The sequence below is a fragment of the Notolabrus celidotus genome, chromosome 20 (assembly GCF_009762535.1).
Source record: "Notolabrus celidotus isolate fNotCel1 chromosome 20, fNotCel1.pri, whole genome shotgun sequence".
Classification (NCBI taxonomy): Eukaryota; Metazoa; Chordata; class Actinopteri; order Labriformes; family Labridae; genus Notolabrus; species Notolabrus celidotus.
In genome coordinates, this window is record NC_048291.1 from 15044723 (window position 1) to 15071474 (window position 26752).

A 26752-nucleotide genomic window follows, 5' to 3' on the forward strand; every position below is an offset into this window, starting at 1 on the left:
TATTTGTTTTTAGATAGATATTCAATAATTTCTGCAATCAGGAATGAGATAAAAGTGACAAAAAAGTTGAGCCATCAGGAGTAAGATGAGTACAAGACAACACATAATGTAAAACCCTTGTAAGTTTAACCTGAGAAGTAGTTTTAGCCACATAATGAAAATAGCTGAAAGCCTTTCTAAGATCATACAGCAGCTGATTTGCTTTTGTTATTGCTTAAAATAAAATAAAGCAATTATGTCCCATGTATCTTTTTTTTCATTAAAACCAGGATTACTATTATAAGATGTACAATTGCAGTTTTACTTCAGTAAAAAATATTCAACATTCAAACATTCATTCCAATCAACAATCTTGCCACTATCTGTCAACATTAGAAGATATGTCAATATTTAAGAGTGTCATTAAGGTCATTCTCTGACTTTGTTTAAGAATTGACAGTCAATCTGTACAGCTTTTAAATATAGTTATTTTAACTTTCTGACATTTTGTAATAAAAGAAGTGTGCAGGATTTAGTGGAATCTAGAGGTGAGGTTGCAGATTGCAGGCAGCTGATAACTCCTCCCTCCTCTTTCCAAGCTCATATGAAAACCCTCAGTGGCAGTGACACTGGAACTCATGGTTATTTCTGTTCTGAGCTGCTGCAGATAAATAGCAGTTCATCTTGGGGCACACCACGGAAGAGACTTATTCTAATATTACTTATTCATCTTATACTTATTCTTGTTCTACTCTTATTGTCTGTGGATTATATACCGATAGAAACACCAGATGAATATATTAATGTATCACTGCTGATAGATCTCCCCAAATCTTACAGACAGGTCCTTTACTATCCTATTTCTTTCAGATATATTGGGTTAAACTATAACAATGTCAGAATGACTTAAGTGATTTGGGGCTGAGTTGAGAAGTTGAAATTTTCTGCAGTCTTTGTGATAGACATTTATTAAAATACTGATGAACAGCAACAGTTCAAGATCCACTGGCAGAACATCTTCATTGGTTTCGTGGTAAAGAAAGCATTCATTTCAGCTGTTTGGTTTCTGATTTTCAAAAGGGTGCACAAAGTCCATCAGGATCCATGAAATTAAAGGCCTAACTTCTTCCCCATTTCTTCTTTTAATATGTTCTTCTTGATCTGGAGAAACAGAAAGCACCAGAAGTTTCATATCAGAACAAAGCTGTTGAAAATTTTCAGATTGAGGACACCTTGAATCAAAACATATCATCATCTTACACAGCTCATATTTTCCATAGTGAGTAGGAATGTGAGCAAGCACACAGCTACAGAACTGTCAGTAATTTATTTTTTTAGCTGCTTTGACAATAGAGAAATACAAAATGGCTAGTTGTGATGTTTACATAAAAAGACAACACATTCTTTTCTGTACAGAGGAGTAGGGTTTCATTTACTGGAAATATAAGATAAAAAAGGAGGGTAACACCAAATATGAGTAAAATGTGTGAATAAAAATGATTAAAACTATGGGCTAATTGAATCTTTGTGTTGGTGCTTAAGTACTGTAGCAAACCTTTCCAGAGGCTGTCAGAGGGAAGCTGTCCACAAAGACAACATAATACGGGATCTTGAAGTGAGCAATCTAGGAGGTAGAAACAATAATAAGTGCAGAAACTGCCCAGCTGTGCTCTGATGAAAGTGTGTCAGATTTTGTATGTTTTATTTATCACTTCCTACCTGGCCTTTGCAGAATGCTCTTATCTCCTCTGCACTGCAGGTCTGGCCCTCCTTCAGCCTGATGCAGGCACACACTTGCTCGCCCAGCCTCTCATCCTTTAATCCAACCACCTTGGATACAGACAGAGAGGGAGATAAAAAGAAAATATCGGTTTAACACCTAAGCTTTTATTAACAACTGAATAAGTATCTACGAGCAGAGTAACTTGGAAATAGATTGTTGCTGCCCTCTGCTGGACTTGAGTCTCACCTGCACCTCCAGTACTTTAGGATGTGTAAAAAGAAACTGCTCTATCTCAGCTGGGTAGATGTTCTCCCCTCCTCGGATGATCAGATCCTTCATGCGTCCTTCAATGCGGCAGTACCCCAGACTGTTCAGACTCGCTGTGTCACTGTATAGAAGAAAATCATACATGTAACATAGATACTATCAGAGGGGTGGCCAGAGGTGGAATGGGCCCCTTTAGAATCTGACTGGACACCTCAGATGCCAGCACATATTCCTAAACCATGAGCTACTTACCTTGTCAGAGGCAGGACTTATATTGAAATAAACTTTTTGGACTGTGTTACAACAGGCTTCTAGTAGCTTATCTGCATTTAAACGCAGCACATCTTCTTTGCTTTTATTTAAAATTGCAGAAGTAGACTTCACACATCTGTTTCATTAAACAGTCGTGCAGGAGATGAATCAGTGCATCAAACATGTAAAGTAAACTCCTACCCAAAAATGATCAGAAATATACTTATAATGGCAACACACAGTTGGGGGGTGTCCAGAGAGGGGGCAGGGGTGGCATTAGCCCATCCTTAAATCTGATCGGTCAACCCAGGTGCCACCGCAAAATCCATAACTACGATTGGCGTGTCAGAGGCGGGACTTTTCTTTTCATAAATGAATTTTAATTTTATTTTTGTTGGTACTCCAAATTAAAGACAACATTATCTAAATGTCAAAGTTCTTTTAATTGTGGCTTTAGACAAACATTTTATTTTTGAGTCGTTAAAGAATCAATCTTAGAAGATTTATATGTTCTCTGTTGTGAGACTTTAAGTAAAAAAAACAACCGTACACAAGAATATAACTGTTATGCTTTGAGTATTTATGGTAGACAAGTAGAGACCATCCATCCATCCATCTTCTTCCGCTTATCCGGGTCCGGGTCGCGGGGGCAGCAGTCTCAGCAGGGAAGCCCAGACACTCCTCTCCCCGGCCACTTCCACCAGCTCTTCTGGGAGGATACCGAGGCGCTCCCAGGCCAGCTGAGAGACATAGTCTCGCCAGCGTGTCCTGGGCCTTCCCCGTGGCCTCCTCCCAGTCGGACATGCCCGAAACACCTCCCCAGGGAGACGCCCGGGAGGCATCCTAACCAGATGCCCGAACCACCTCATCTGGCTCCTCTCGATCCGGAGGAGCAGCGGCTCTACTTTGAGCCTCTCCCGAATGTCTGAGCTCCTGACCCTATCTCTAAGGCTGAGCCCAGCCACCCTGCGGAGAAAGCCCATTTCGGCCGCTTGTATTCGCGATCTCGTTCTTTCGGTCACTACCCACAGCTCGTGACCATAGGTGAGGGTCGGAACGTAGATTGACCGGTAAATTGAGAGCTTTGCCTTCTGGCTCAGCTCTCTCTTCACCACGACAGACCGGTACAGCGCCCGCATCACTGCAGACGCCGCCCCGATCCGTCTGTCAATCTCCCGCTCCCTTTTCCCCTCACTCGTGAACATGACAAAATGGACAGCGTTGCTCCGCCTTTTCCCGTTTTACAGTTTTGAACCCAAAAAAACCTGTTTCAATGCGCACATTGTGCAGCCAGAGTCTGCGCAGTAGAGAATTTCTGTGTTGCCATCATGTTTGCTATGGTAATTTCTGTGTTGCCACGGTAACGAGCTCTGCCCTACAGCGTACCGTCACGAGATCATATGGAGTTTCCCTCTACGGCAGCTGTCAATCAAAGTGAATCCGGAAGTAAAACCCCATTTTTTAACCTCTGATAACTAACGAAAGAAAAACTTTTCAGAAAAAAGAGGCCTTGAACTCAAAACAGTCAAATAATAACTACATATCACCACAGCATACGGATGGGAGAAACATTTGTATAACGTGTATTTGTTTTTTAAAGTTTGACATTCAAATGAATGGGGGAGACAGAGTTTTTGACCTATGCTGCAGCCAACCACCAGAGGGGGGAGGGGGGTTGTGGAAGCTTCACTTCCAGCTGAGCGAGCTGCACCCCTGGTAGAGACGCTTTTTATTTATTCATGTTGGCGCACATACTTAATTCCACCCCTGTATAAATTAGTAACCCCGTTGTCCACCCCAGACAAAAAGTCTAGACCCACCCCTGACAGGTTAATGTTGCTATTCTGTTGTGTTGCCCTTTAAAGTTAATAATGATACACAGTAATTCATGTCTGCAAGATACTTGAATTTTTATATTTAAAGCAGATATAAGTGGAGGCTGAAATGGTTAGTGTGTTTGTGTGCACATATGTACTTTATGCCACTGCTGTTTGAGTCAGAGCCCCAGCTTGGCCGACCCAGTCAGAAAAGTCTGGACACATCCCTAGATATTACGTTGTCCCACATTCATCTTTCGACATGCCTATGTGTTTTCATTTTACATAAACAGTAACACAGTTTCTTACCCAGTCCTGTACCAACCAGCTTTGCAGATAACCTCATTGGTTTTCTCTGGATCTTCCCAGTATCCTAACATCACACAGACGCCTCTAATCAGCAGCTCTCCTGAGGCTCCCAACGGGACAATCTGACCAGTATTAGGATCCACCACTTTAGCCTACAGTAAGGACAAACAGGCTAAAGTTGCAGAGTTGTAATAGTGATACGTGCATAATGCTCTTGACTGCAGCTGGCATTATAATGCATAATATACTGTACTATAATTATCTTTGCCATATTATATTATGTTATATTACATTATTATTGTAACTACAACTCATGGTCATATTACATACCCATATTATTTTGTATTTAATGCTTAATCTGTCATTACCAACCATAATAACACCATGTCAACCTGTCACTACTGAAACATTCTTAATACTGCCTGTAATCACTTCTATTTAACCTAAATTCCATTGTAACATTGTATACAGACTTGATCAAAATCTTAAGACCAGTTGAAAAATTGCTAGAATTTGCATTTTGCACATTTGGATCTTAATGAGGTTTTAAGTAGAGCTACAATATGCAAAAGCAAGAAGGGGGAGTGAGACAAAAAGCACTTTGAAAAAATAATTTATTGAAAACAACAATTAAACTGAAATAGGCTGTTTATCAGCTGATCAAAAGTTTAAGACCATCGCTCAAAAAATAACAAAAAACTCTTCAAACCAGAACAAAAAATTTTCTCAGTAGGACTCAGTAATGAGTAGCTCCACCGTTCTTGTTAATCACTTCAAAAATTTGTTTGGGCATGCTTGATGCGAGTGTTTCCAGGAGGCTAGTGGGAACATTGCTCCAAGTGGTGAAGATGGCTTCACGAAGGGCATCAACTGTATGGAACTGATGGCCATTTTTATAAACTTCCCTTGCCATCCATCCCCAAATGTTCTCTATGGGATTTAAATCAGGGGAACATGCAGGATGGTCCAAAAGTGTGATGTTATTCTCCCTGAAGAAGTCCTTCGTCAAGCGAGCATTGTGAACTGCAGCGTTGTCCCGTTGAAAAACCCAGCTGTTACCACACAGACGAGGGCCCTCAGTCATGAGGGATGCCCGATGCAACATCTGCACGTAACCAGCCGCCGTTTGACGACCCTGCACCACCTGAAGCTCCAGTGTTCCACTGAATGAAAAAGCACCCCAGATCATGACGGACCCCCCTCCACTGTGCCGGGTAGAAAACACCTCAGGTGGGATCTCCTTATCATGCCAGTGTAACGGTGTGATGATTCCACTTGCCATCTCTTATCTTCTTTTTATCAATGTTACCTCTCTACTGAGACAGATGTACAATAAGTAACGTGAGCGCCCTCTGCTGGGGCCCCTGAAGACTTGAGTGGTAACACCTGTACATCAGTCAGTCGGTCTGGGAGTCTGCAGTATCCTGTCCTCGTGTTCTGGAGAAACCTGTTTTAGCTCCTGTGCTAACAGAAATAAACGGCTTGTTGATGCCAAAGTTTAATGTTTCGCCTGGTCCATATACACAACGCAAGAGAGAGTACACACCCGCTACAATGGTGCCGTGACCCGTTCTTCGCCGGAGGAGTTGCATCGTTCCATTCCTGGGTAGCTGCTTCGGAGGACTTGCATCTTCCATCCCCGGACTCGTCGGAGGACTTGCATCTTCCATCCCCGGACTCGTCGGAGGACTTGCATCTTCCATCCCCGGACTCGTCGGAGGACTTGCATCTTCCATCCCTGGACTCGTCAGGCTTGCATTGTTCCGTTCCTGGAGAGCTGCTTCAGCGGACTTCTTTCGTTCCATCCTCGGACGGTCGCTCCGTCGCTCCGGTGCTCTGTGTTTGTCAAGCTAACTTCACGACGGTGCAGTGAGTTGTTTAAGGACTAAAAACCACGACGCAGACGGTGGGTGATGTCAACAGCAGTTTTATAATCCTTTTTGGGTTATCTAGATACAGGACATTTGTGTTTAAAGACGTTTTTTCGTTTTTTTTTAAAAACGAAACTGAAACTTAAAAAGTGTGAAGTTGGTTTGTGAATGGGAGATGATTTTTCTTTGAAGACAGATTTTACCCTGTGATAAGTGTACAGGTTGAACACAAGATAATTTCTAAGTTTTCGTTTGTTTGAGTGAAGGAAAACTTTTGACTTCTACCCCTCATCAGGCTGAGGTTAAAGAGTCAAGATGTGATGACACATACGCTAATGCAGATGTTAAGTCGGGTGAACCATCTGTTATTTCTGAGGGTCAGGATGAAGAGCATATCTCCGTTAATGTTCTCAGTGACTTAGTGAAGCAGATAGGTACCAGCATTGGGGAGACTATTGTCTCTTGTCTTAGGTCCATCCCAGCTAATGATGTCAGTGGGGCTTGCTCTGCCATTGCAGACCTGTCTAAGGTTAACCTGACTGTTGGTCACAAGAGTTATGAGCCTCAACCTTTTAGGGGAGACAGTACTGATAAAAACTCAGTCTCTGAGTGGGAGGAAGCTGTCAAAGTGTACATGACTCGAACTGGCATAGAGTTATGTGACCAGGCTGAAGAAGTTTTGAGTAAGTTGCAAGGTAGGGCTCGTGATGTTGTGAAGGTTGGGCTGCATAGCAAACCCACTTTGGACTTAATATTTGGTCCTCAGCCCATTTTTGACATACTCAAGCAGCACTTCAGTGACTCCGTGTCTTCTTTTATGCCGCTTGCTGACTTTTGTGACACAAGACCTTCCTCAACTGAGACTGCTGTTGATTACTGGATCCGACTCAACAAAGCCATTGACACTGCTGTTGAGGGACTAATGAGACAAGGAAAAAATCTTGACAATCCTTCCAGAGAGTCATGTTCATCACTCATTGTCCTGACCCTGAACTGTCTCTAGTCTTCAGTTGCAGGCCGCTTGAGGAGTGGACGGCAAGTGATGTTCAGGTGCGCCTTGATGAACACCATCGTAAGAAGCGTCTGCAGCTGCGTCAGTCAGTGAACCATGTGAATGTCATGCCGCCTGTACAAGCTGGAGAGGTGGTGCACAGCCATGTTCAGACTGCAATAAGCCCTCCTCCCCCTGCTCCACATCAGGCTGTACCTGGTAAGACTTTGTCGAGGGAGGGGCAATCTCTTGAGCATGTTATCACTCTTCTTGAGTGTTTACTGCAGAGGGAGTCTACTCGAAACTCTAGGCCGCCTGGACCCAGGAGTGGAGGTCGCAACAAGGTGCGGGGCCCGTGTGCCATCTGTGGCAGTGAAAGTCATGACGCTGTGTCCCACTGCAGGAATGAACGCCTCTGCTTCCGATGTCATGCTGCTGGGCATCAGGCTGTAAACTGTACTGCAGCCCCTGTTTTTGATTTGCCTGCTGCTCGACCTGGCTCTCCTAATCAGCAGGAAAACTAGATGTCCTACACGAGGAGGGGACTAGTGGTGGGCCAGTTGATATGTCCCCACATGATGATGTTGACATTGAGTCTGTTTATTCTCAGTTCTGTGCTTCTGCTGATGCTGATGCTACAGTGATATTTCAGAACACGCAGAGGATGTCTGCGACTGATGATCTTTTCTACACAGGTGTGACTGTGAATGATGCTGTGGAGCTACGTGGCATGTTGGACAGTGGCTCGATGGCGTGCTCTCTGAGTTCACGTGTGCTTCCTTTGTTGCAGCAGGCAAATGTTGTTTCCTCTGATTCGATCTCTCCCACATCAGTTGTTCTGGTTGGATGTGGAGGATTGCGTACAGACCCTGTTGGTGTCTGTGAACTTAGGATGAAAGTGCTGGACTGCAGCTTCTCATTTCCCACACTGATTGTGGACTGTCAAAGTGATGACTTGATCATTGGAAGCAACGTCATAAAACACCTCATTCGTGTAATGAAGGCTTCTGGAGATTTCTGGGAGAAAGTTTCTCTTTCAGATAAGACTGATGATGGCGAGGAGTACCTACTACAGCTCCTGGCCTCTGTGGAAGAGTGGAGGGGCGATGAGATCCCGGACAAAGTGGGTACTGTCAAACTAAAGCATGCTGTGACTTTGGAACCTATGAAGGAACATCTCTTGTGGGGTCGTCTACCTGTTCATAAGTGTCTGTCGGCTGGTAGTACTGTTGTAGTGGAGGCAAGTGAGTCACGCACAGTACCACGCACAGTTATGGTCGGACGCATTGTAACACCATTGTTGGGGCTACTCTTGTTATCCAAAAAATGTCAAAATATAAAAAGAGTAGTCCGTGAGGAGGAGGCTTAAGAACTCACTAAACAAATAAAAAGCACTCGCGGAGATTTTGGTTTCAAAAAATACTTGAATTTATTCAGATTAACGAAAATATACTCCGGGTTGACTTTCAGAAAAAGAAACGTAATTCAGCTTAATTTCGTGTGGTTGAAAAACTGTCTCACTCCTCACTCTCCTCACTCCTGCACACAAAGGAAAAACACACCTCGAGCCAGGTGGCCTGACTCCCTAATCAAAGAAGTGGGGAGGAGGACAGCCTGGGCAGGAGGAGGGATGTGAGAAACAAAATACAAAATAAACAATAACAATTCAAAATTAGTTAACCCTAGCCTTGTATAAATGATAATAATAATAATGTTAATTCAAATAATAAATCGGCTCCAACATCCCGGACCCTAATTGTTGGCCGCAGAAAAACAATTACTCAAACATTACATTACATTTCAAACGAGCCGTAATAGAACTATCATGCAATCTTAACTCATCATGTTTCAAGTTCAAAGTCCATTAGGTTATTTCATGATGATGTGAAAGTCCATAATCAAGATGTAGGATAACTAAAACAGTCCATAGTAGAGGCTAGAAGACAGCCTCTCTCCATTCATCCTTCTGCCTCCATCAGAAGACAGAGCTTATCGATTGGTCGTTGAATTTCACTGTTTTTGGTTTTGACCAACACACTTCTCACTAAGCCCTTGGCATCTGGAAAAGTCTTTACAACACGGCCCATAAGCCATGAGCTCCTTGGTGCTGTGTTATCAACGATGACAACCAGATCTCCGTGACTCAGATTCCTTTGTATTCTGTTCCATTTGTTTCTCTCTTGCATGAGTGGAAGATACTCTTTTGTCCAACGTCTCCAGAAGAGATCTGCAAGGTATTGTGCTTGTCTCCATCTCTTCCTAGAATATTGGTCATTCTTTTCAAAGACTCCAGGTGGCATAGCTGTTTTTGCCGTCAGATGAAGCAGATGGTTAGGGGTTAGTGGTTCCAAATCATTGGGGTCATTTGACACTGTGGATATTGGTCGGTCATTCAAGATGGCTTCCACTTCGCATAACGCTGTTGATAGCGTTTCATCATCCAGCGTTTGCTGTTTTAAGACTGATGTGAGTGTCTTTTTGACTAGTCTGATTAATCTCTCCCAGACCCCGCCGTGGTGGGCTCCAGCAGGAGGGTTAAAAGTCCACTGTATCCCCTCATTTAACAAGGTGTTCTGGATCTTCTGATGATTCAGCTCTTTCAAAGCTTCTTGTAGCTCCCTCTGGGCTCCAACAAAGTTTGTCCCACAGTCAGTTCTGATACTTATGACTGATCCTCTCCTGCAGATAAATCTGCGAATTGCATTCATGCATGAGTCTGTGGTTAGGTAGTTTGCCATCTCCAGGTGGATCGCTCGACTCACCAGACAGGTGAAGATGACCCCCCACCTTTTCACCTGAGCCCGGCCCCTCTTCACTTCAATGGGACCAAAGTAGTCAATTCCAACATGACTAAAAGGTGGTAGGTCTGGATACAAACGATCCTCAGGAAGATCAGCCATTTTCTGTTGTCCAGGTTTTGCCTGCATGCGTCTGCAAAATACACACTTTCTGATGATCTTCCTGGCTAAGGAGTTTGCATGAGGGAGCCAAAACCTTTTGCCTAGCCTGGAAAGCATGTGGTTTCTTCCTGAGTGCCCGACCTGATGATGGACATGCTGTAGGATGAGGTTAGATATATGTGAACCTTTGGGGAGAATAATTGGATTTTTCTGGTGCACTGGCATCGCACTTTTGTTTATCCTTCCTCCTACTCTCAGCATGCCATTGTCAAGTATCGGATCCAGTTTGTGGATGGTGCTCCTTGACCTGAGGGTTTTGCCATTTTCCAGGTAAGTAAATTCATGGCTGAAGTGGCGTCTTTGGTCAAAGCAAATGATAACTCTCTCTGCCTCTTGCATATCTTGCACTGATAGGTTTTGCATCCCATGTTTCTTTTTAAGTTCTTCCCTCGTTTCTGCAGACACATGTGTATGATCCTTTCGTAGCTGACTTAGCAGTTGAAGTAGTTTCCTCACCTTTAATATCCATGCTACAGACCTTTGCAGTCGGTTCCATGATGAATGATATTTGCTTAATTTGCATATTGGATGTTGATTTTCAATCTTCACACTGTGAACTGTGATCTCTTTTTTCACCTCAGGGTCGTTCTCTAATGTTTCTTTTGGACCTTGAGTGATCTTTGGCCATGTTCTTTTCTCTCTGCCCAGATATTCGGGACCTGTCAGCCATCTTGATTTTAGGAAAGCTTCGACATTCAACCCTCGTGATGCGTTATCGGCTGGGTTGTCTTTTGAATTTATGTATCTCCACTGGCTTGTGTGAGACAGGTCCTGGATCACTGCAATTCTATTAGCTACAAATGTGTGAAATCTCTTTGTTTGGTTGTTAATGTATTTCAATACAGTTGTGCTGTCTGTCCAGAAAGATGAATCAGTGAGTGGTAAGTGCAACTCCTTCCGTAGCATCCGATCCACTTTTACGGCCAGTGTTGCTGCAGTGAGTTCAAGCCTGGGTATGGTGATCTGCTTGAGAGGTGAGACTCTGGCTTTTCCAAATATGAAGGAGATGTGGATTTGTCCTTGTTCATTTGTCAATCTTAGGTAGCTTACTGTACCATAACCTGACTCACTCGCATCGCAGAAGTGATGCAGCTCAGCAGTCTCCACTGGGTCAAAGTTCTCAGGCTTTATGCATCTTGCTACTTGAAACTCACGTAGTTGGTTCAATTCCATGATCCATCTCTGCCAGGGCCTTGCAAATTCCTGAGGAACAACCTGATCCCATCCATACCTGGCTTTGCAGAGGTCTTGGAGCAGTTGTTTGGCCTTTAGGATGAAAGGAGAAAGAAAGCCTAATGGATCATACACTGAACTTACTGCGGAGAGTATACATCTTCTGGTAGCAGGCTGGCTCCTGACAGCTACTTTAAAGCTAAAGGTGTCACTGTGGGTGTTCCAGTGGATTCCAAGTGCTGGCTCAATTGTGATTTGTTCTTTTTGCTTTTCTTTTACTAGGTCCAATTCCTTGACTGCTTTCGCCCTGTGATGCTCAGGAATGCTTGCCAGCACCTTACGGTCATTGCCGACCCATTTTGTCAACGTGAAGCCTCCCTGGCTGCAAGCTTCAGTGAGATCTTTGACCAATTGTATAGCTTGGTCAGCTGTTGCTATAGACCGGAGGCAGTCATCCACATAGAAATTGGATTTGATGGTTTTCATAACCTCGTCAGAGTAGCGCTTCAGGTTGTCGTCAGCAGTTTGACGCAGGGCAAAATTAGCAATGCTCGGGGATGATACAGCGCCAAATAGGTGAACCTTCATCCTGTAAACCTCAAGTGGCTTGCTGATATCACCCTCCGGCCACCACAGGAATCTCAAGAAGTCTCTGTCCTCCTCATCTACATGCACTTGGTAGAACATCGCCTCAATGTCTGCCATGACTGCAATGTGCTCTTGGCGGAAGCGTAATAGAACTCCAATGAGGGTGTTCGTTAAGTCTGGTCCTTGGTGGAGTTCTTGGTTCAGAGAGGTTCCTCGAAATGAAGATGTACAATCAAACACCACTCTCAGTTTGAGCTTTCTCTTGTGGTAGACCCCATGATGGGGGATGTACCAGACCCTCCCATCCTCTCTGTGAAGTTGTTGAAGTGGAACCTTTTCTGCATAACCCTTTTTGAGAATGTCCTCCATGAAGGCTGTATATTCTGCAGCATACATTGCATACTTCTTAAATTTCTTCATAAGGTGCAGAGTGCGTTCCTTCACCATTTTGTAGTTGTCAGGCATGATCTTGTTTTTATCTCTGAAAGGCAGTGGTAGATGATAGTGACCATCTTTGAGAAAGGCTGAGCTGCAAGCAATCTCCATAAAACGTTTATCCTCAACTGACATCTCAATTTTCTCTTCATACATGTTCTCAGAGAAATCCTGGTTATATTGTCTGATGAGTAAATCTTTCAACTCAACAACGGAGATTCTATTGCTTGACACTGCAATGGGCTCAGCATGTTCTGCAGCACTATCAGCACTGATTGGTCCAGTTACCACCCATCCCAATAAAGTTTGGACTGCATACGGTCCGTTGTCCTGACTGTTTATTATTTGCCATGGTTCCATTGCTCGGGGAACATCAGTCCCAATGAGGAGTTCAATGTCCGCCTCAATTTCCTTTAGCTGGATGCCACTGAGGTAAGACCACCTTTCCAAATCAGACTGTGTGATTATATTTTCCTTTGAGACTGGGATTTTACTCTGTGTGTAAACTTTCGGCAGGTCCAGATATGTGCAGCCTTCCAAGTCTCCCACCTCCAGTCCTCTGACCTCATAGGTCCATGCAGATTTTTCCTGTCCCATTGTTCGTAAAAGTATTTCTGTTTTGCGTCCATTCACTTTCAGCTGGTTCATTAAGTTTTCAGTGCAAAACGTTGCTGTACTGCCAGGATCGAGGAAGGCATAGGTCTGAATGTATCTGCTTCCTTTTGCCACTTTAATCCTGACTGGAACAATAGCAAGAGCACAGTCTCTCCCGGCCCCAGTTGCATCACCTGCTGAAACAAGAGCGCTGCTTATGGGGGTTTCTTCTATCTCAGCAGTGGCTTTCATTTGATGTTCCTGTTTTGGGCCTTTTGCGCTGTAAATATGAAGTACAGTAGGATGTTTCATCTGACAGACTTGACACAGTGACCTCCTTTTGCAATTTTTGCTTACATGACCTTTTAGTAGGCAACCAAAGCAGTATCCATGGCTTCTTAGAAATTCAACCTTATTGTCACGTGTCTGTGTTTTGAATTTGGAGCAATCGGACAGAGTGTGTTTCCCATGGCAGAATCCACATGCAGGTATGATGGGCTTGAATGCATTTTGAGGAGGTGGTTGTGAAAAAGGTGATTGGTTTATAGCGCCTCCTGCTGGCGCATTCACTGCTACTGAAGTAGCAAAGCTGCTGTTTTTTCCTCTTATTGATTTTGGTTCACTTTTGCTTCTTGGGACAGATTTTTTTATTTGGTCCTGGATGTCCCCAAACAACGGATCCAGAAGCATCTTAGCCTGCTTTTCCACAAAATCCACAAAGTGCTGAAATCTAATCCTCCTGCCAGTTTTCTGTTGTGTCTCATAAGCTGTGGTTCGCCACCTTTCCCTTAGTTTGTAGGGTAGTTTGGATGCTATTAGCCTTAGATTTGATGGGACCTCAAGTTCCTCTAAATACTGTAAATCCTGCCTCACATTACAGCATCCTCTCAAATACATTGCGTATGCATGCAACATTTTCCCATCCTCAGCTTTAATCGCTGTCCAGTTCAAGGCTTTTTCCAGATAGGCTGCAGAAACCTTCATTTCATTCCCAAAGTGCTCCTTTAAAAGGCGTCTTGCTTCACCATAGCCTCTGCCACCCTCCATGTGTAGACAGCTGCGAACCAAGTCTCTGGGCAAACCAGAGGTGAACTGTTCAAGGTAGTAGAGTCTGTCTTGATTATTTTTAGTCTTGTCTTCAATCATGTGTTCAAATGCATGGATAAAAGACTGATAGGCCAATGGGTTACCATCAAACACAGAAATCTCTCTTGCAGGTAACAGGGACAAGTTTTGCTGTGAGACAATGAGTTCTGCTATGTCATGTTGTCTTTGAATAATCACATCCATGTTATCATGAGCAGCATCAACAACATCTTTTGTATCATTTTGTGAAGTATTAGTTATGGTGTGATTATGCTTCGCAGGTTTAGTTTTGTGTTTGTCAGTTATGTTTCTGTTTTGAGGTTTATTTTCTGGTGTTTTGGTTTCTCTTGTAAGTGGAGGTCTGTGGAGACTTAGGATGGTTTGGTGAAGTGGAGTTTTTGGTATTGCACCTAACTGCACATATTCCACGTTGCTCTCCATTGTTTCTGGTTCATGACGAGAGTCATAATATTCATTCATGCCATCCCCTGTGGCTTCCTGTTCCACCTCATCCATTTCAAGAATTTTTATTTTAGCAGCAGATGCTGCGAGATCCGCCTCCAAATCCACTTGCTCCATTTTTGATTTCAGTTTTATTTCCTCCAGTTGCAAGCTGTATTTTTCTTTCAATGCAGCAGCTCGTGCCATCGCAGCAGCCCGCTCTGCTTTGGCCTTTTTTAACTCCGATGAGACTGAGGAAGTTCTGGAGCTTGATGATCCAGTAGATGTGGAAGTCTTTGTTTTGCGTGAAGCATTTGATATGCTGTCCAGGGGCTCAACCTTTGATTGTGCAATTTCTCTTTTCCATGTTTCAACGACGTCCTTGAAATAATTCAGGTTAGTTATTCTGGGCTCATACCAGTCATAATAATCATTTTCTTTTTCCTCTTTGGACAAGAGCTCTTGCACAGATCTGTGAGCATTTTTGAATTCATCCACAGCACTGTTAAACACTTCCAATGCATCATTGACTTTATCAACATTTCCAACATCACTCATCAAAGCTTTTATTTCATTTGTCTTCCTCGTGCATGCTCCCAATCTGCCTCTGCGCGAAGCGATGCGCGATTTTAATAAGTCCTCAGCTTCAACAGCTGTCTCCGGTAGATCAGACATCGTCACAAATTACAACTCCAAATCCTCTAATTGCAGTTTATTGCATCCATAAACATCCTTAGCTTTCCAGTTTTCATTGCAATCCACTTCCACAATCCACAACTTTGCTTTTTCATAGTGTGTGATTTCGTCTTTATAGCGCAGCGGCGCATTCATTCATAAAGTCGATCAGCTGATTTTACTCACGACCGCCGGCTTCCTTCGTTGTCTTTGTTGTCAGCAAGTGATCCGCTCGATCCGCAGACTCATTTCTTTCGGGTCTTCAGTGGAGTTTTTCAACTTGTTGGGGCTACTCTTGTTATCCAAAAAATGTCAAAATATAAAAAGAGTAGTCCGTGAGGAGGAGGCTTAAGAACTCACTAAACAAATAAAAAGCACTCGCGGAGATTTTGGTTTCAAAAAATACTTGAATTTATTCAGATTAACGAAAATATACTCCGGGTTGACTTTCAGAAAAAGAAACGTAATTCAGCTTAATTTCGTGTGGTTGAAAAACTGTCTCACTCCTCACTCTCCTCACTCCTGCACACAAAGGAAAAACACACCTCGAGCCAGGTGGCCTGACTCCCTAATCAAAGAAGTGGGGAGGAGGACAGCCTGGGCAGGAGGAGGGATGTGAGAAACAAAATACAAAATAAACAATAACAATTCAAAATTAGTTAACCCTAGCCTTGTATAAATGATAATAATAATAATGTTAATTCAAATAATAAATCGGCTCCAACAACCATTGTGGGGAGATGGGTGGGTTCCAGTAAAGGTCATAAACCCCTCCAACAGACCGATCACTCTGAAACGTAACTGCAAGATTGCTGATGTGTTTCCTTGTACTGCACTTGAAGACTTTGACGCTGACGACCTGTATGTTGACGTTAAAACTGACGGTGTGAAATGCAATGTGACAAAAACTGTCAACCAGACTGACTCTGGAAGTGAAAAGAGCTTGACTGTTGACTCTGACTACGCCACACCCACACCTTGTAGTTCAGTGCTGCATGACTTGGGACTGCAGGACATTGACGTTGACTCAAGTGATCTGTCTCCCTTTTGGAAGTCGAAGTTGGTTGAGCTTATTGCCAAACATGAGTCAATCTTCTCTCGTCACAGTTTGGACTGTGGGAAAGCCAAGGACTTTGAACATTGCATCAGGCTGAGTGACAGCAGACCATTCAGACTGCCCTATCGTCGGCTGTCTCCTTCACATTATGAGAAGCTGAGATTGGCTTTGAATGAAATGGAGGAACGAGAGATCATAAGTAGTCAACAAGTGAGTATGCGTCACCACTTGTCTTGGTTTGGAAGAAGAATGGGGATCTGAGGCTCTGCACAGACTTTCGTTGGCTCAATGCGCGTACCATCAAGGATGCGCATCCCCTGCCTCACCAGGCTGACGCCTTGGCTGCCCTTGGAGGAAATGCTTTCTTCTCAACCATGGATCTGACCTCTGGATACAACAACGTGGAAGTCCATGAGGAGGACAGGAAGTTTACAGCATTCACCTCCCCGTTTGGACTGTATGAGTACAACAGGCTTCCACAGGGTCTGTGCAACAGCCCTGCCACGTTCATGAGGATGATGATGTCCATCTTTGGGGACCAGAACTTCTCGAGCCTCCTGTGTTACCTCGATGACATTCTTGTCTTTGCCCCTAACGAACAGCTTGCCTTGCAAAGACTTCAGATGGTGTTCGAGAAGTTAAAGGCTCACAACCTGAAGCTGGCGCCCAAAAAGTGCCACTTCATGAGGTCCTCAGTTAAGTTTCTTGGACATATTGTGACCAAAGATGGTATCTCTACCGACCCAGAGAAAGTCAAAGCCATTGCTGATCTGACTGAGAGGGATCTGATGGAGGAGAGAAGTAACATCCCCTCTCCTACCAAGATACGGTCATTTCTTGGCATGGTTGGATTCTATCAGCAGTTCTTTGAAGGTTACTCCAGTACCAGCAAGCCCCTTTTCGCCCTCACATCTGGCATGAAGAAGCCACAGTTTGTAAAAGGGAAGAAGTGTAAGCCTGTGAACAGGAAGTTGACTTCTGAAGATTGGACTCCAGACTGCAGCGAGGCTTTCGGGAAGCTGAAGCAGTCATTGTTGGACAACGCCACGCTAGCCCACCCAGACTTCAGTAAGCCTTTCCTGCTGTCTGTTGACGCATCCTCCAATGGACTTGGGGCTGTTTTGTCTCAACTGGCTGAGGGTGAAGATGTTGCAAGACCGATAGCATTCGCCAGCAAGTCTCTGAACTTTGCCCAGTCTCGTTACCCAGCACACAGGCTTGAGTTTCTGGCGCTCAAGTGGGCAGTCTGTGATAAATTCAGCCACTGGTTGAGAGGTCAAAAGTTCACTGTGTGGACTGACAACAACCCGTTGACCTACATTCTCAGTAAGCCAAAGCTTGATGCCTGTGAGCAGAGATGGGTCGCAAAGCTTGCCCCATTTGACTTTGAACTCAGGTACATCCCTGGCTCTAAGAATGTGGTGGCGGATGCACTCAGCCGTGAATCCTTTGTGAAGCCAAGTATGCTACATCGCCTCACCAAAGTCCCTTATGGTGCTCTTCTTGAGGAAGCCAATGCTTTGAACTCTGGTTTTGTGCAAGATGCTTTTCGTGAGTCATGTGACCCTACTGCTGTGTTGCTGACACACCTCCCGACAGTGGCTTCCAGAGATGCGGTTTCTGCAGTCCTGAAGCAGTCTTTGGAGCAGGAACGACTGCCTCCCCAAGCCTTTCTCTTACCACAACTTGTTCAGTCTATTCAACCTCATAAGCTGTCCAACGTTCGTCCTCTGCCAAGAGACAAGTTGATGGATGCACAGCGTGCTGATCCCTGTTTGAGTCGTGTGCTTCTGTTTGTGGAGCGACAGAGGCGTCCATCAAGAAGAGAACGTTCCCATGAGCCAGTTGAAGCTCTCAGGCTCCTCAGACATTGGGATAGACTGTCAGTCAAAACAGGTGTTCTTTACCGTGTCTCAAAAGATCCTGTTACAAAGACAAAGACCTACCAGTATGTTGTGCCGTCTGTGCTGAGAGAGAAGGTTCTAAAGGGTGTGCATGATGAAGCAGGTCATCAGGGCCAAAGAAGAACGCTCTACCTGACCAGACAAAGGTTCTACTGGCATGGGATGGAAAGGGATGTGCGGGACTATGTTAAGTGTTGTCGCCGTTGTGTGTTCAGCAAGTCTCCTGAACCCGAGGCTAGGGCGCAGCTTGAAAGTGTGACCACATCTAGGCCTCTAGAGTTGGTTTGCATAGACTTTTGGTCTGCTGAGGACTCATCCAACAAGTCCCTTGACGTGCTTGTGGTTACAGACCACTTTACTAAGCTAGCCCAGGCCTACCTCTGTCCGAACCAGTCAGCTAAAGTTGTAGCCCAACAACTCTGGAACAACTTCTTTTGTATTTATGGCTTTCCTGAACGGATACACTCTGATCAAGGTGCTAACTTTGAAAGCAGTCTGATAGCTGAGATGCTCAAAGTGTCTGGAGTCCAAAAGTCGCACACTACACCGTATCATCCCATGGGCAACGGAGCTGTTAAAAGATTCAATCGCACCCTTGGAAGTATGATCAGAGCCCTTCCACCGAAAGCTAAACACAGATGGCCTCAGCTGTTGAGATCTCTCACCTTCTCCTACAACGCCACAGTGCACGAGACCACAGGTTTTGCCCCGTTTCAGCTGATGTTTGGCAGGACTCCCAGGTTGCCTGTGGACTTGATGTTTGGATCTGTTCTGTTGGATGATCAGGTGGTGAACTATGACACCTATGTGCAGAGTCTCAGGCGTGACCTGGCGGAGGCGATCAAAGTTGCCCAGATCTCTACCACGAAACAGCAGCAAAGACAAAGTGACTACTACAACAGGAGGTTCAAAGGTGCTGTTGTTGACACTGGAGACAGAGTCCTGTTGGCAAATAAAGGAGAGAGAGGACGAAGAAAACTGGCTGATCGCTGGGAAAACAACCTTTACACAGTTGTGGAGAAACATGAGAACACTCACACCTTCAGGATAAAGAACTGTGCAACTGACCAGGAGAAAGTGGTCCACAGGAACCTCATAATGCCTGTTAACTTTTTGCCTGTTCCAACTGGGTCTGAGGATGATGGTTCTTGTGTCAGTGAACTTGCCTCTGGGTCTACAGATGTCTCTTTGCGGGATGTGGATGTTGCAGGCTCAGTTGTGTTGCCCGACAGTGGACCTGAGGACAGGACTGTTTCTTGGATTTCTCGTCTGCCTGCCTCCTCTGGACTTTGCCCACCTGCTCCTCTTGATGTTCCCTTGCCTGATGACTTGAGCGAGGGAAATTACATACCTGACCTGACTGTATCCTGTGATTTGCCTGTTGACACTGACTGTCCTGCTGACCATACTGACTCTCGACCTGTTACCTCTGTGCAGGGTCTGGACTCACTGGCTTTAGATACCAGTGGAGTGGTCAGACCTGAGGCGGAGATGACTCAACCCGCTATCGCTTGCAGTGACAGGACAGTGGGTGTTGGTTCGCGGTACGGACGAGTGGTACGACCTGTGATGAGGCTTATTCAGCAGATGCAACAGAAAGTTCTTGTTGGACACTAATGTTATTTGGTTCTGTGATTTGTTATCTTGTGAGGAGTTAAAGGAAATGAAATCATCATTTTTTTTTGGGGTCGACTTTTGTGATGTCGTGGAGGCGTTATTAGACCACTAGTAATATGTGAGTTATGGTGGTTTGTACACACTGTATGAGTTATATGATATCTGATTGATTTGCATGTAAAAAGGCATGTTTTACCTATGGGTGTTGTAAGGCTTAGCTACCCTTCTTCATTCTAATTCTTCAGGGATGGTCATTGACTGGAACACTGGATATCTATGATATGGAAAGTACTGTGCGCAAATTTTTTTTCTCTGATGTCTCCATGATGTATAGATGCTTGGCTAAGTTTTTTTGTGTTTATTATGTAGGTTTTTTTTATTTGGATGTGCAAGTGGAGATCAGTGGGGGGGAATGTAACGGTGTGATGATTCCACTTGCCATCTCTTATCTTCTTTTTATCAATGTTACCTCTCTACTGAGACAGATGAACAATAAGTAACGTGAGCGCCCTCTGCTGAGGCCCCTGCAGACTTGAGTGGTAACACCTGTACATCAGTCAGTCGGTCTGGGAGTCTGCGGTATCCTGTCCTCGTGTTCTGGAGAAACCTGTTTTAGCTCCTGTGCTAACAGAAATAAACGGCTTGTTGATGCCAAAGTTTAATGTTTCGCCTGGTCCATATACACAACGCAAGAGAGAGTACACACCCGCTACACCAGTAAAGTTGGAAGCCATCTGGACCGTCAAGGTTAAATTTTTTTCTCATCAGAGAATAAAACTTTTTTTCCACCTTTCAATGTCCCATGTTTGATGCTCCCTGGCAAAGTCTAAACGGGCAGTTTTGTGGCGTTGAAGGAGACGAGGTCTTTGAATTCGTTTTTTGTTTTTGAAACCCTTTTCCCGCAGATGCCGTCTGATGGTTATTGCGCTGCAGTCGGCACCAGTAAGGGCCTTAATTTGGGTCGAGGACCGCCCTGTGTCTTGACGGACAGCCAATCGGATCCTCCGGCTCAGCGCTGGTGTAATTTTTTGGGGTCTACCACTTGACTTTTTTGTTCCATAATGCTCAGGATCTTTCAAACAATTTAGAATGACTGTCTTACTGCGTCCAACCTTAGCAGCAATGGCACGCTGCGAGAGGCCTTGCTTATGCAGCTCGACAATCCGACCACGTTCAAAAAGAGAAAACTTCTTAGCTTTAGCCATCAGGAGGGCATTACAGTGTGAATGCCTGACAGAAAATGAAAATTTGGAGAGTTTTTTGTTATTTTTTGAGCGATGGTCTTAAACTTTTGATCAGCTGATAAACAGCCTATTTCAGTTTAATTATTGTTTTCAATAAATTACTTTTTCAAAGTGCTCTTTGTCTCACTCCCCCTTCTTGCTTTTGCATATTGTAGCTCTACTTAAAACCTCATTAAGATCCAAATGTGCAAAATGCAAATTCTAGCAATTTTTCAACTGGTCTTAAGGTTTTGATCAGGTCTGTATATCTGAATTGTATTCTAGCTTTATTTATCTATTTTTATTTTTATTTGTACTTATTTTATTTTATTTTATTTTACTTATTGAAACTTCTCCTTGATTGTACTTATGTCTGGGTTGCTGTAACAACTGAATTTCCCCCCCGGGGATCAATAAAGTAATATCTTATCTTATCTTAATGGTTTATGCCAACAATACAACATACCTCAGTGTGATTTATGATGCATCCAGCAGTTTCTGTCTTCAGCTTCTCGTTGTCTTGCGGGAAGCCCAGAAATGTAAGTGGGCTATTCTCAGTGGTTCCATAAGCTAGCTATTACAACATAATGTACACGTTTTTTATATGCTGGACAAGCACTCTTGTAAGTTCATATGGCAATATTTTCAAGATACAGGACAAGTAACTGCTTACCATTATCTCTTTCATGTTCATGTCTGTTCTAAGTTTTCTCACAACCTCAGAAGGGCATGGAGAACCTCCAGTGATACCTAAAACAGAGCAGGACAGAGGCCTCAATCTAAACCTAATGTCACTCTTTAATCAATGTTTAAGTTTTCAAATCTCTTACCAGCTTCAACCGATGACAAATCGTACTTGTGCAAATCATGTTGGCTAAGCATGTCTGTGAACATTGTAGGAGTGCCATAGACAAAATTGCACCTTAAGAGAAAGGAATAGAATGGCACTGAATTCAAGAGTGTCATGTTGTGTATTCAAAAGTTATTGTTATTATGTGCAGCTTGACATACTTTTCACTCTGAATAGCCTGTAGGTTGGCTTGGCTGTTGAACCCAGTGGAGGGAAATACTAGTGTGATACCATGCAGTGCCATGCACATCCCTCCCAATACTGATCCAAAGCAGTGGTACATTGGTGCAGGCATGCATACTCGTACCTGAGGCTGATGGAAAGATTGAAAGTAACACTACTAAAAAGTCACTGTTCAACTTGTCATTTAATTTGGAGACAAATACAGACTTACCCTCCATCCATAGCCCACTCGAAGGCCGATAAAGTAGGCATTATTTACAATATTGTGGTGGGAAAGAGCTGCTCCCTTTGGACTGCCTGTAGTCCCCTGAAACAAATGAAACAGCATCACTTTTCCTGAACCTTCATCAGACCTTTGTTGCATTCTTCTGTCAACCAAAGTTATACAGGTTGTGTACAGCTTACTGATGTGAACTGAATGTTGATGGGATCATCAAAAGACAGCTTGCTCTGCAGATCCTTGAGCTCTCTGTGGTGTCGACTCTCCCCTGCTTGCATCACGTCCTCCACATTGAGCATCCCTGGCTGTCTGTCGTCTGTTAGAATCACCATACGCATATCTGGCAGCCTGGGAGCCGAGTATCAAACCACAAAGTCATAAGAGATTGTGTCCTGTGTGGTACGTACGATTGCTTTTACCTTTATTTTGGTGAGGGAAACTGTGGGGTCTTGGCTTGGGAATCAAGAGTACCTCATCACAACACAGCAATAATGCTAAGTCCTCTAACTGCACTCATTCTACACTTAAACCAACTTTCCTGACACCTCAGCTATCCCTCCCAATGCACTACCTACACATTTGCTTGCATGTGCACTGCAGCCAAACCCTTGTAACCCTGTCCAAATGAATTTGAAGTCAGACTGTTATGGCTACTATGGTTCTGTAAATTAAACCACAAAACAGAGAGAATATCTATCAAACATGACAAAAAATTGGTTCAGTCAAACCTGGAACTTTTGAACATGCCCCCTGGTGTGACGTTGATCTCCGGGCAGATCTCTCTAAGCATCTCACTGAAGTGTTGTGTTTTAAAGCTGGACGGGCAGACAACAGCTTTACACTGGACCTGCATTTATCAAAGCACTTCTGTTGTTGTGTGTACAGAATAGTTTTATAAGTAAGCCACCAGTTGTAAAAAGTTGTTAAGATTAATATGTGTGAGGCCAAAAGAATGTGTTGTACCTTCTTCAGTGTGAACTCCACCTCCCTCACCTGATAGGCTGGGTTCAAAGATACCTGTAAGTAAAGCAACTGTTAAGAGTCCAGTGTATTAATCCAGAATGACTAGACACATTTTATCAAATTGCTTTGTACTATAAAAAAAACACAGGTTACACTCAGTGAAACATGGCTTTATGCCCCATTACACTATAAACCTTTCAGTAGATACAAATAAAACATTCAATTCAAGCTCAGATTATTTGGGATGCCACGTTGCATATGTTTTTTTGTACTACCTGAGATGAGTATGTATTGGAACAGCAGAGACAGAAACTTTCAGCCAACTTAAGGACTGTCCGTCGAACAACAAAGCTACTCTACAAATGTGAATTCAAAGGTAAGAGGATGTCCCAGACTGACCAGTATAATTCCAGCCTTGGCTGAGGCAAACTGGAAAAGGATCCATTCATATGAGTTGGGTCCCCACACTCCCAGTCTGTCACCTTTTGTCAGGCCCAGAGCCAGGAGTCCTGCAGCCGCCTTGTCAACCTGCATCAAAAAATGCCACATCAAATCAAATACAGCTTCTTTACTACTACATCAAATTTTGAAATTTCAAAATAGTTATTCACAGCCTTTAATGCCTGTGTAAATGCTACATACGTAGATTCCACTGTGTGAAACCGAAGTGCATGTTTGCTGGACTAAGCAGTACGTTTTCCTGTGCAAATTAATCAGGGACCACTTAAAATGTTAAAAGCCCTCTCCAAAGTGTGTTTGGTATGTTCATTTAGGGCTACCGCAGAAGCATGGTTGACTCCGAGGAAGGGGACATGCTCCCTCTGCAGCATGAAAGGCCTATCCAAGGTAAAATTCTTATTTTGAGGTGATTATTAACAATCCACACTTGTTAGCTGACTGAGTTCCATAAAGCTTTCACTCTAAGGGGTTTTAGAGAAGCTGAATAATGATTACTTCCTCAAGTTAGTGTGATGGGTGTTGCCTTCACAAACCTGACATAATTGGCTGTTAGTAGGTGGGACATCTATTATATCAAAATGTAACTCTTAAAGAAAAGATTGTAACATTGAGCAGTGAGCTATGTTATGCAAGTTATATGATTCTGGACAGTAAGTTTTAAGGGTTTATCCATTCATGAGAATTAGAAAAAAAAAAGTGAAAGCACAAAAACTTAAACACACATCTTGCTGAAACTGAGAGAAGGTTTTACGGATGCCATCCTGCAGGAAGACCACAGCTTCACGGTCAGGCCAGCGTTGCGCTGCACTGTCCAGGCTCTGACCTACAGTCAGGGATAGCAGGGAGACTGAGGAGGTGCCATGGACATAGCTGGTGGTAAGAGATGGTATGTGGGGAGGACAGTCCACATGGAGAGACCTGTCATAGAGAAAGGAATATTTTAGAGAATATGGGTCAGAAAATACACAGACTACGATTTGATTTAAGCCACATTTGTATATTAAATGCTTCGATCCTACCTATTCTTCTTCATTACAGTAGCAACATGTTGAGCATATTTAAGGTCATGGAGACTGCTCTTACGCCAAAACTGACAGGGCATGTTTCTTTGTATTTTACAAGTGTGATTTAAAGAATTCCTGCTTTTTTGAAAAATTTCCACTGACTTACTATTTTCCCATTGCCATAAATCTTGACAAATCTAAGGACCCTATTCACACAATCTTAAACACCCAGTCTAAAGTGCACAACGTATGTCCTAAACATGGGAAAAACACTCACAGGTCACTGTTTAAGTTAAATGGATTCACAGATTGATGTTATTTCCTCTTAAACAATCCAAAGTCTGAAGGACTTTGCAAATTAACAGATGTGTACATTTACACACGAGGCACAGCAGCTTAACTTCCGATATCATTTAAAACTTAGGTCTTACTGTATTTGATCTAATGCTAAACAAATGTTGGTTGCACAAAGAATGCTGTTTAAATAGCACCATGCCTGCACCTGGCTCTTAAAGGGAATAAGAGCAGACACATGATATTGATTCATGTTACGCCCAAAACACCTTTGAATAATTAAAAGACTTAACCAAACCTTAGCGCTGAGATTGTGCGCCGCTTAACTTGCAGATAATATGATGCTTTCAGATTTCATGTTTTAGATCCTTTAGATAAAGCCTGAGACCTCATTTGTCTGAGGCACAGATGCTCTCTGCGTCACCAAGCCAGCAACATGTCACCTTTGTTCCTGACCACACCTCATTTTAAGATCAACACACTCATGGACACTCATGTGGGCACAACATTGGCGCTGGGCACTAAAATGGCAAATGCATTGGATAGAATGTAACAACAAGACGCCAAGGCACTTTGCACTGGATGCTCAATATGTCACTGTACGTTTTGCTTTATTTTTTGTATGTATTGTTATTTTTGTTGCTTTCCTGAATTTATAAAAAAAAATCAGTCTTTCATCAGTTCTTTGACCTCATAACTTAAGTTAGCTTTAATTGGGGTCATTTGGGTTCAGCCTTAAGACTACTTTGATTTGAACATGTTGTAGTAGTTATGTTGTTCCATAACTGTAAATGCTGTAAAAGTGATGCAACTCAAACATAATGTTTTGTAGGAAAACCTTGATTGTGATTTAAAGCAAGAGCAGGGTTTTATTAACTAAACAAAACCAAAACTACATTTTACATATCTTATTTGGAGATGAAGAGCTGCACAACTTATACTTTTTTGCATTGTGACTGGTGTTTCTCTGTATGTTCTGTATTCAATTTTAGTCACAGGCATATTAAAAAATGTAAGTTGTAAGCGAAGTTAAAGTATTTTTTGCAGTGAGTATTACCATGCAAACAGACTGCAATTGAGAAATTCGGAAAGTAGGCATGCTAAGTGTAATTTCAAGGAAGTTTTTTCATTAACAACAAAGAAAAAGTGGCATATCCAGGTGAGGCTTTCTGAGATACCTAAAGAATAACCCAGATTTTAAAATCATTGACTGAAAACAAAGTTACGATTTTGACATTGTGCAAGCACAGATTTGTCACCTGCTGTAAAACATTTCCTCTGTATTATCAGTAATCTATTATAGAGCTTGATATAGCACAGAAATCCTTATTACAAATGTTTCATTATCTGAGCAAGGACACCATGCTCATAATTAAACTGTAAAAGAACAACATGAACTTACCGGCACCACTGGAGTAAACTTGTGCTGCATAGTTTCCAGGTCTTGCTGTGTTTAAGTGCCTCCACAGACCTGAGGCTGTGAGCACAGGACCTCAGTAGTGAGAAAGATATCAGTGCTGACATTGGTCTTGATTGTGACACAGCTAGTCTGCGCCTGGTGGACTTAAATATTCTCTGAATAAGAAAAAAAGATTGGGTAATGATCTTGAAAACGAGTCTTTATCTGCCTTTACTTTTGGACTTTATCACTGTAGAGGTAATGTTTAACATCAGCTTGTTCTCATTGGCTGAGGGATCAGTGTCATCCATTTGGCCACACAAAATACATGTCGGCATACAACAGGTACATTTAAACTGAAACATCAAATGAACTGTTAAAAAGTACAGTTTAGACGTAGTCTGCTTGTAAAGTATCC

General features: G+C 43.2%; 1 protein-coding gene across 1 annotated transcript; it reads right to left on the reverse strand.

Annotated features, from left to right (window-relative positions):
- Positions 1-37: 37 nt before the first annotated feature.
- On the reverse strand, positions 38-26648 carry LOC117831848 (medium-chain acyl-CoA ligase ACSF2, mitochondrial-like). The gene is made up of 16 exons (XM_034710733.1): positions 26338-26648; positions 24360-24555; positions 23578-23706; positions 23179-23232; positions 22944-23062; positions 22401-22563; positions 22207-22302; positions 21974-22125; positions 21793-21884; positions 21636-21712; positions 21429-21536; positions 4348-4499; positions 1949-2090; positions 1699-1809; positions 1535-1603; positions 38-1140 (listed from the first exon to the last, which is right to left on the reverse strand). The coding sequence occupies exons 1-16, from the start codon at positions 26457-26459 to the stop codon at positions 1090-1092; spliced, it is 1833 nt and encodes a 610-aa protein (XP_034566624.1). The 5' UTR covers positions 26460-26648; the 3' UTR covers positions 38-1089.
- Positions 26649-26752: the final 104 nt, after the last annotated feature.

Excerpts from the sequence above, each read along its gene's own strand:
- LOC117831848 (XM_034710733.1), bottom strand. The coding sequence starts at position 26,459 with ATGTCAGCACTGATATCTTTCTCACTACTGAGGTCCTGTGCTCACAGC. Across the intron at positions 23,233-23,577 it reads CCAAGGCTGGAATTATACTG|GTATCTTTGAACCCAGCCTA; the intron begins GTCAGTCTGGGA and ends CTTTACTTACAG. Across the intron at positions 1,141-1,534 it reads CTCTGACAGCCTCTGGAAAG|ATCAAGAAGAACATATTAAA; the intron begins GTTTGCTACAGT and ends CTGTTTCTCCAG.